At 49.3% G+C, this 10,000-nt stretch overlaps 1 protein-coding gene across 1 annotated transcript; it reads left to right on the forward strand.

Annotated features, from left to right (window-relative positions):
• Positions 1 to 129: 129 nt before the first annotated feature.
• LOC307031415 (E3 ubiquitin-protein ligase TRIM63-like) lies at positions 130 to 3,223 on the forward strand. Its single transcript, XM_079668516.1, has 2 exons — positions 130 to 905; positions 1,976 to 3,223. Exons 1-2 carry the CDS (start codon positions 465 to 467, stop codon positions 2,522 to 2,524), a joined length of 990 nt encoding a protein of 329 aa, XP_079524642.1. The 5' UTR covers positions 130 to 464; the 3' UTR covers positions 2,525 to 3,223.
• The last annotated feature ends 6,777 nt before the right edge of the window (positions 3,224 to 10,000 follow it).

Here is a 10,000-nt window from a genome sequence, read left to right on the forward strand (position 1 = left end):
TTCTGTCACACACAAACACACACACACACACACACACACACACACACACACACACACACACACACACACACACACACACACACACACACACACACATACACACACACACACACACCAGAGGGTATAAAGGCAGCAGGCGTTCAGACAGAGACAGAGAGACAGAGAGACAGAGACAGAGAGACAGAGAGACAGAGACAGAGACAGAGACACGAGGACAAGGAAGGAGAGACTTTGGAATTTTAAAAACATCTTAAAGTAAAATCTATCCTTTAGAAACTTCAAGAAGAGGAAGAGACTTTTGGACTTTCTGAAAAGCCTTTATTCACAGTAAGGTGCTTCAGGGTGAATTTGAAAAGGTATTAAAGTCAAATCTATCCTTTTGAGAGTTCAAGAAGAGGAAGAAGAAGTAGGACTTTAAAGAGTTCAACAGGAAGAAGCAGAAGAAGAGCAGACTGACCGTAGATATGGACATTGTGTCCGCGGTGCGTTCAGGCTCGGCCATGGAGAGTCTGGAGCAGCAGCTGAGCTGCCCCATCTGTCTGGAGATGTTCACCAAGCCGGTGGTAATCCTGCCGTGTCAGCACAACCTGTGCCGAGGCTGCGCCAACGACCTGTTCGAGTCCAGGAACGCCTACCACTACTCCGGGGGGACCTTCAGGTGCCCCACCTGCCGCCACGAGGTGGTCCTGGACCGCCACGGCGTGTTCGGCCTGCAGAGGAACCTGTTGGTGGAGAACATCATCGACATGTACAAACAGCAGCAGGAGGGCAAGGGCCAGCTGGAGGAGGAGGAGGAGGTGAGGAAGAAGGAGGTAGGAGACGAGCCGCGCTGCAGGGAGCACGAAGAGGAGAAGATCAACATCTACTGCGTGACCTGCCAGACCCCCACCTGCTCCATGTGCAAGGTGAGAGACCACAGAAACTACAGCATCTCTCTGGAGCTGAGAGGAACTCGCCATGTATCAGAGAGTGGGTCAGGGTCCAGGTGAACCATGCAGAGGATCAGGGTCAGAGGTCATGAAGCCCCTCTGACCTGTAGGATCTGGTAGTTTGTAACTGAGGGACTGACTACGAAGTACTTTATTATATAAAGTTAGACTTGTTTAATATTTCATCATTTAGATTGTTAAACTACAGCGTCTTTATCTCCTGGAGCCCCTGAACCTTCCTGTCCGCAGAGTTCTGGTCCCTGAGGATCTGATCTGAAGTTCCTCAGAGTTCTGGTCCATGAGGAACTGGATCTGAAGTTACTCAGAGTTCTGGTCCCTGAGGAACTAGATCTGATCTGAAGTCCCTCAGAGTTCCGGTCCCTGAGGAACTGGATCTGAAGTTCCTCAGAGTTCTGGTCCCTGAGGATCTGATCTGAAGTTCCTCAGAGTTCTGGTCCATGAGGAACTGGATCTGAAGTTACTCAGAGTTCTGGTCCCTGAGGAACTAGATCTGATCTGAAGTCCCTCAGAGTTTTGGTCCCTGAGGAACTGATCTGAAGTTCCTCAGAGTTCTGGTCCCTGAGGATCTGATCTGAAATTCCTCAGAGTTCAGGTCCCTGAGGAACTGTATCTGTTCTGAAGTTCCTCAGAGTTCTGGTCCCTGAGGATCTGATCTGAAATTCCTCAGAGTTCTGGTCCCTGAGGAACTGGATCTGTTCTGAAGTTCCTCAGAGTTCTGGTCCCTGAGGATCTGATCTGAAATTCCTCAGAGTTCTGGTCCCTGAGGAACTGGATCTGTTCTGAAGTTCCTCAGAGTTCTGGTCCCTGAGGATCTGATCTGAAATTCCTCAGAGTTCTGGTCCCTGAGGAACTGGATCTGTTCTGAAGTTCCTCAGAGTTCTGGTCCCTGAGGATCTGTTCTGAAGTTCCTCAGAGTTCTGGTCCCTGAGGATCTGATCTGAAGTTCCTCAGAGTTCTGGTCCCTGAGGATCTGATCTGAAGTTCCTCAGACTCTAACTTCTTCTTCTTGTGTTTCCTGTCTCCAGGTGTTCGGCGCTCACAAGGACTGCGAGGTGGCGCCGCTGCTCTCCGTCTATAATACCCAGAAGGCCGAGATGCGTGTTGCCGTGGAGACGCTGGCAGCAAGCAGCGCGGCGATACAGGCGGCCGTCGCTCAGATGGACGACGCCTGCTCGCTCATCGTGGAAAACGGCGAGCGGCAGAGGAGGCGTTTGGGCGAAAGTCTGGATCTGCTGTACGCCATCTTGGAGGAGAAGAAGGGCGAGTTACTGGAGAACATCGGGAGGGAAGAGAGAGAGCGAGTGGCGAAGCTAAACGGCGTTGCGGCGCTACATCGCCAGCAGCTACAGCTAAGCGCAGCCATGCAGGAGAAGCTAACGGCTAGCATGCAGACGCAATGCAGCGCCGCCAGCTTCCTATTGGATGCCAAGACGCTGAGGGAGGAGGCGGAGCTTTTGGCGGGCGGCGCCCCCCCGAAGGGAGCGGAGCCAGGGGTTGAGAGTCTGGATCACATGACCATCGACACCTCAGAGGCCCAGAGGCTGCTCAGCGCCATGGAGTTTAGACGGGAGTGAGAGGGGCTTTTATTGTGAAGGGCACCGTGTGGAGGTAGAGTTTCAGAATAAGAGCTTAACTTCTGATTCCTTTATTCGTCGAACAGATGAGATTTACTCACTTAAGTGTTATGAACGAGAAAGAGACTTTATTCTGGACATTTTGAGTGAACAAACCAAGGAGGCTTCTATTCTGAAGGTCAAAAGGTCTAGGAGTAAACCTGACATTTCAAAATAAGAGCTGGACTTTTGGATTCCTTTTGGATTCCTTTATTATTCCGTTATCCGTCCCACAGAGGAGGTTTACTCGAGTATTTTGAACGATAAAGGGACATGACGAGTGAACACACCAAGGAGGGATCATTTCAAAATAAGAGCTTTTGAATTCCTTTGTTATTCCGTTATCCGTCCCACAGATGAAGGGAACTTTATTCTGGACTCGACGAGTGAACACACCAAGGTGACTTTTATTCTGAAGGTCAAAAGGTCCAGGAATAAACGTAACATTTCAAAACAAGAGCGTTGAGTACGAAATATGGACTTTATTCTGGAAACATGAAAAGCCCGGCGTTCCTCAAACACCAAGAAAATACTTTTCGACTTTTTATACTTTTTCTATTTATGTGTTTCCTCCTGCGGACGAAGTCTGGAGAGATTTATTTATATCGTGTTTTCTGCTGTAACTCGTGAACGTGTTAATAAAGTTGTATTTGACGATCACTCTGTCCTTTCTCAGCGTCCGTTTTTAGCCGTTGACCCACTTTCAGAGGGGTCAGTGAACGCCTCCTTACTTGGTGCAACTGGAGGACGGGAATAGATAAGGTTTTTTTTTGTTGGGGGGGTCTGGTTTCTGAGGGTGACCCAGACTGAGAGGTGTGAACAGATACAGTCTTTATAAGGACATCCGTGACGGGACAATATTATAGATGTATTTATATATATTTAATTAAAATATGGAGTCAAAAGAGTGCCAACAAACATGACAAAATCTGAAAAATATTATAAAAATAAAGAACAACAACAATAAATAATAATTTAGCAGAATAGATGATAAACAGTTATACTATGATATAAAATAATAATTATAACATATGATAATCATATTTAAATATAGTGCCACAAAATTCAAAAAATATTTAAAATACTATAAAAAAGAATGTGAAGTTATATAACGAAAATAATCAATAAATGATTTCATCCTGAGGATAAGTGAGACCCTAACCCTAAAGGGAGTCTGGGTTATGGACTGACTCAGGATCAGAGACCTGGATCTTAAGTTAGACCTGAACCCTGTGTGAACGTGCAGCTGCTGGAGGTCTGCTGATATATCCACCTCATTATTTAATGATGTGTTTACACCTTTATATTCATTTATCTATATTTATATTCTGTCTGTCTGCATGTGTAATTCACCTGCTGTCCACCAGAGGGCACCACTCGCACACAGTCCACCAGAGGGCGCCACTGGCACACAGTCAACCAGAGGGCGCCACACGAACACTGTCCACTAGAGGACGCCACGCGCACACTGTCCACCAGAGGGCGCCACTTTCACACTGTCCACCAGAGGGCACCACTCGCACACTGTCCACCAGAGGGCGCCACTCGCACACAGTCCACCAGAGGGCGCCACTTTCACACTGTCCACCAGAGAGCACCACTCGCACACTGTCCACCAGAGGGCGCCACTCGCACACTGTCCACCAGAGAGCACCACTCGCACACTGTCCACCAGAGGGCGCCACTCGCACACTGTCCACCAGAGGGCACCACTCGCACACTGTCCACCAGAGGGCGCCACTCGCACACAGTCCACCAGAGGGCGCCACTCGCACACAGTCCACCAGAGGGCGCCACTCGCACACAGTCCACCAGAGGGCGCCACTCTCACACTGTCCACCAGAGAGCACCACTCGCACACTGTCCACCAGAGGGCGCCACGCGCACACTGTCCACCAGAGGGCGCCACTAACAGTCCACCAGAGGACGCCACTCGCACAGAGTCCACCAGAGGGCGCCACACCACTCGCACACTGTCCACCAGAGGGCGCCACACCACTCGCACACAGTCCACCAGAGGCCGCCACACCACTCGCACACAGTCCACCAGAGGCCGCCACACCACTCGCACACAGTCCACCAGAGGCCGCCACACCACTCGCACACAGTCCACCAGAGGGCGCAACTCGTACACAGTCCACCAGAGGGTGCCACTCGCACACAGTCCACCAGAGGGCGCCACTCGCACACAGTCCACCAGAGGGCGCCACTCGCACACAGTCCACCAGAGGGCGCCACTCGCACACAGTCCACCAGAGGGTGCCACTCACACACAGTCCACCAGAGGGCGCCACTTGCACACAGTCCACCAGAGGGCGCCACTCGCACACCCACACACAGGAAGGCCTTAATAATTACTAGGGCTGTCAAGTTAACGCGTTAATAACGCCACTAATTATTTTAACGCGATTAACGCATGTGTATTTTTGGTTCTCGGCCGCCCCGTAGTTTCAGAACGCATCGAGTTCAAAATACCATCTACAGCTGATGCTGACAGCCCCACTCCTGCCGTCCGCTTGCGCAGACTACACTTCCACGCTCACCGGCAGGCACCGACTGGCCATCGGGAGGACCGGGAGGGTGTGTGTATGTGTGGAACGAGCGAGCGAGAGAGAGACCTTACGTGTATTATTGTTGTTGTTAGCATCTGGTGCTAGCTAGCTGCGCTAACGGATATAAGGAGCTGTTTAAATGAAAACAGAGGAGCGACATTTCGCCGACAACTACGCCGAGCACTTTATGCAGGCAGCCAGACAGAGGGACATTGTGGGAACAGTCAGCACACTCAGCACGGATAGTGCGCGCAACATGATTGCAGCGTCCAGGCAGCTCAGCACACACACACACACACACACACACACACACACACACACACACACACACACACACACACACACACACACACACACACACACACACACACACACACACACACACACACACACACACACACACACACACACACACACACACACACACACATGAACATACACATACACAAAAAAAAAAAATTCCTCTAAGGAACATTTAGAACGGATAAATAATGTGCGATTAATTTGCGATTAATCGTGATTAAATATTTTAATCGACTGACACTGAACTCTGATGAGTAGGATCTTAAATCAATAATCATTAGTATTGTTATTTTCTGATGTATTTTTTATGTATTTTGATGTGTTTTGATGTATATTGATGTATTCTGGCTGCAGGGGATTTGAATAAATGACGTTCCCGCTGAGAGACATCTGAGGATCAGACGCCCCCCTGCTGTGAGCACTCTATTAATAACAATTACATAAATATAAATACATTATAACCAGACACTATCTGGATCAATGCGTCAGATAAACTAGATTCATATTTAATATCAAATCCTCACTTTGAACCAGAACTAATATTATTATCTATTTTGTAATATTTTTAAACTGAATTTCACACATAAAAAAAGACACTTCTTGGGGGTGCTTAGGGGGTGCTATGGCTGTCCTGGGGACTGCATCACCCCTTAGCACCCGCCTGGCGCCCCACTGTAAAGTGTGTGTACAGTGTGTGTAAAGTGTGTGTACAGTGTGTGTACAGTGTGTGTAACTTGTGTGTTGGTACCGATGAAGAGGGGGGGTGGGCTGGTCCTGGTGTTGAAGCGAAGAGATGCATCATGGGAGTCTGAGTCCAACAGGAGAGGAAGCTGCTTAATTACATTTTAAACATCACAGAACAAATATTATTATTATTATTATAACAGTATTTTCTGAAGTAAATAAATATGTTCTTAAATCTTCATGCTGTGACCTGATGGTAAAAAAATAAGTTCAATCAATAGAACCATTAAAAATGAATATTAGAGAAGGTAAACAGCTCCCTCTGGCGGTTACAACAGCAAACTGCACCTCAACAAAAATGGTTTTGGCCTCATTTTAAATATAAATAAAAGGGTAAATAAATAACAAATACAACATAGAAATAGGGATACAAAAGAAAATAAACAAATGAATATTAAATACTAACCTGAGCAGGATCTAAGCATTAATTAATAACACATTAAATGCAATACAACGTTAGTCTAACAACCCTCACACTGACTCATTTAAAAAGTTACAAAGCTCAAAAAAATCAGAGTTTTCTGGCTAAATAGCATCAGTTCCTCCGTTTCTACGGTAACACGACGTCATGACGTCATCACGCTGCCAGCCAGGAAGTCACTCTGCACCAAAGTGGATCAATGGAGAAATAACAGTAAACATTAAATATGTCTTATTATAGATTTTATATTAAATTAAAAAATATCTTCTGACGTCACTAACTAAACAAGGTTTGACACAGAAATAGATAAATATGAATAAAAGTAGATATTTTATTTGGAATTCTTAATAAATGGTTATTTTTTAGATTATAACTGGTAAAAATTGTCCTTTATTTCTATTATTCTATTATTACATATTATTTATATATTTCTAAAAACTGTAAATTAAAGTCATCATTTAAAAGTCCGTTTTTAAGAATAAAGTGAATCGGGTGTAGAACTGCTGTGACGTCACCTGGCCTCTGGGGGGCGCTGTTGGGTTACTGGAGGAGGTGCTGCTGGCTCACTGGAGGAGGTGCTGCTGGCTCACTGAAGGAGGTGCTGCTGGCTCACTGGAGGAGGAGCTGATGGCTCACTAGAGGAGGAGGTGCTGATGACTCAATAGAGGAGGAGGTGCTGTTGGGTTACTGGAGGAGGAGCTGATGACTCACTAGAGGAGGAGGAGCTGATGACTCACTAGAAGAGGAGGTGCTGATGGCTCACTAGAGAAGGAGGAGCTGATGACTCACTAGAGGAGGAGGAGCTGATGACTCACTAGAGGAGGAGGTGCTTTTGGGTTACTGGAGGAGGAGCTGATGACTCACTAGAGGAGGAGGAGCTGATGACTCACTAGAGGAGGAGGTGCTGATGGCTCACTAGAGGAGGAGGAGCTGATGACTCACTAGAGGAGGAGGAGCTGATGATTCACTAGAGGAGGAGGTGCTTTTGGGTTACTGGAGGAGGAGCTGATGACTCACTAGAGGAGGAGGAGCTGATGACTCACTAGAGGAGGAGGTGCTGATGGCTCACTAGAGGAGGAGGAGCTGATGACTCACTAGAGGAGGAGGAGCTGATGACTCACTAGAGGAGGAGGAGCTGATGACTCACTAGAGGAGGAAGTGCTGATGGGTTACTGGAGAAGGAGCTGATGACTTACTAGAGGAGGAGGTGCTGTTGGGTTACTGGAGGAGGAGCTGATGACTCACTAGAGGAGGAGGTGCTGTTGGGTTACTGGAGGAGGAGCTGATGGCTCACTAGAGGAGGAGGAGCTGATGACTCACTAGAGGAGGAAGTGCTGATGACTCACTAGAGGAGGAGGAGCTGATGACTCACTAGAGGAGGAAGTGCTGATGACTCACTAGAGGAGGAGGAGCTGATGACTCACTAGAGGAGGAGGTACTGTTGGGTTACTGGAGGAGGAGCTGATGGCTCACTAGAGGAGGAGGAGCTGATGACTCACTAGAGGAGGAGGTGCTGTTGTTTTACTGGAGGAGGAGCTGATGACTCACTAGAGGAGGAGGAGCTGTTGGCTCACTAGAGGAGGTGCTGCTGGCTCACTGGAGGAGGAGCTGATGACTCACTAGAGGAGGAGGAGCTGATGACTCACTAGAGGAGGAGGTGCTGTTGGGTTACTGGAGGAGGTGCTGTTGGGTTACCGGAGGAGGTGCTGCTGGCTCACTGGAGGAGGTGCTTCTGGATCACTGGAGGAGGTGCTTCTGGCTAACTGGAGGAGGTGCTTCTGGCTCACTGGAGGAGGTGCTGCTGGGTTACTGGAGGAGGCGCTGCTGGCTCACTGGAGGAGGTGCTTCTGGCTCACTGGAGGAGGTGCTTCTGGCTAACTGGAGGAGGTGCTTTTAGCTCACTGGAGGAGGTGCTGCTGGCTCACTGGAGGAGGTGCTTCTGGCTCACTGGAGGAGGTGCTGCTGGCTCACTGGAGGAGGAGCTGATGACTCACTAGAGGAGGAGGAGGAGCTGATGACTCACTAGAGGAGGAGGTGCTGTTGGCTCACCGGAGGAGGAGCTGATGACTCACTAGAGGAGGAGGTGCTGATGACTCACGAGAGGAGGAGGTGCTGATGACTCACTAGAGGAGGAGGAGCTGATGACTCACTAGAGGAGGAGGTGCTGATGACTCACTAGAGGAGGTGCTGAGTAGGTGCTGCTGGCTCACTAGAGGAGGAGCTGATGACTCACTAGAGAAGGAGGAGGAGCTGATGACTCACTAGAGGAGGAGGAGCTGATGACTCACTAGAGGAGGAAGTGCTGATGACTCACTAGAGGAGGAGGAGCTGATGACTCACTAGAGGAGGAGGAGCTGATGACTCACTAGAGGAGGAGGTGCTGTTGGCTCACTGGAGGAGGAGCTGATGACTCACTTGAGGAGGAGGAGCTGATGACTCACTAGAGGAGGAGGTGCTGTTGGCTCACTGGAGGAGGAGCTGATGTCTCACTAGAGGAGGAGGTGCTGATGACTCACTAGAGGAGGAGGAGCTGATGACTCACTAGAGGAGGAGGTGCTGATGACTCACTGGAGGCGGAGCTGATGACTCACTAAAGGAGGAGGAGCTGATGACTCACTGGAGGAGGAGCTGATTACTCACTAGAGGAGGTGCTGTTGGCTCACTAGAGGAGGTGCTGTTGGCTCACTAGAGGAGGAGCTGATGACTCACTAGAGGAGGTGCTGTTGGCTCACTAGAGGAGGTGCTGTTGGCTCACTAGAGGAGGAGCTGATGAATCACTAAAGGAGGAGCTGATGACTCACTAGAGGAGGAGGAGCTGATGACTCACTAGATGAGGTGCTGAGCAGGTGCTGTTGGCTCACTAGAGGAGGTGCTGTTGGCTCACTAGAGGAAGAGCTGATGACTCACTAGAGGAGGTGCTGAGGAGGTGCTGTTGGCTCACTAGAGGAGGTGCTGTTGGCTCACTAGAGGAGGAGCTGATGACTCACTAGAGAAGGTGCTGTTGGCTCACTAGAGGAGGTGCTGTTGGCTCACTAGAGGAGGTGCTGAGGAGGTGCTGTTGGCTCACTAGAGGAGGTGCTGTTGGCTCACTAGGGGAGGTGCTGTTGGCTCACTAGAGGAGGTGCTGTTGGCTCACTAGAGGAGGTGCTGTTGGCTCACTAAAGGAGGTGCTGAAGAGGTGCTGTTGGCTCACTAGAGGAGGTGTTGAGTAGGTGCTGCTGGCTCACTAGAGGAGGTGCTGTTGGCTCACTAGAGGAGGTGCTGTTGGCTCACTAGAGGAGGTGCTGTTGGCTCACTAGAGGAGCTGCTTTTGGCTCACTAGAGGAGGTGCTGTTGGCTCACTAGAGGAGGTGCTGAGGAGGTGCTGTTGGCTCACTAGAGGAGGTGCTGTTGGCTCACTAGAGGAGGGGCTGAGGA

This window comes from Notothenia rossii (assembly GCF_949606895.1).
Source record: "Notothenia rossii genome assembly, chromosome: 3".
Classification (NCBI taxonomy): domain Eukaryota; kingdom Metazoa; phylum Chordata; class Actinopteri; order Perciformes; family Nototheniidae; genus Notothenia; species Notothenia rossii.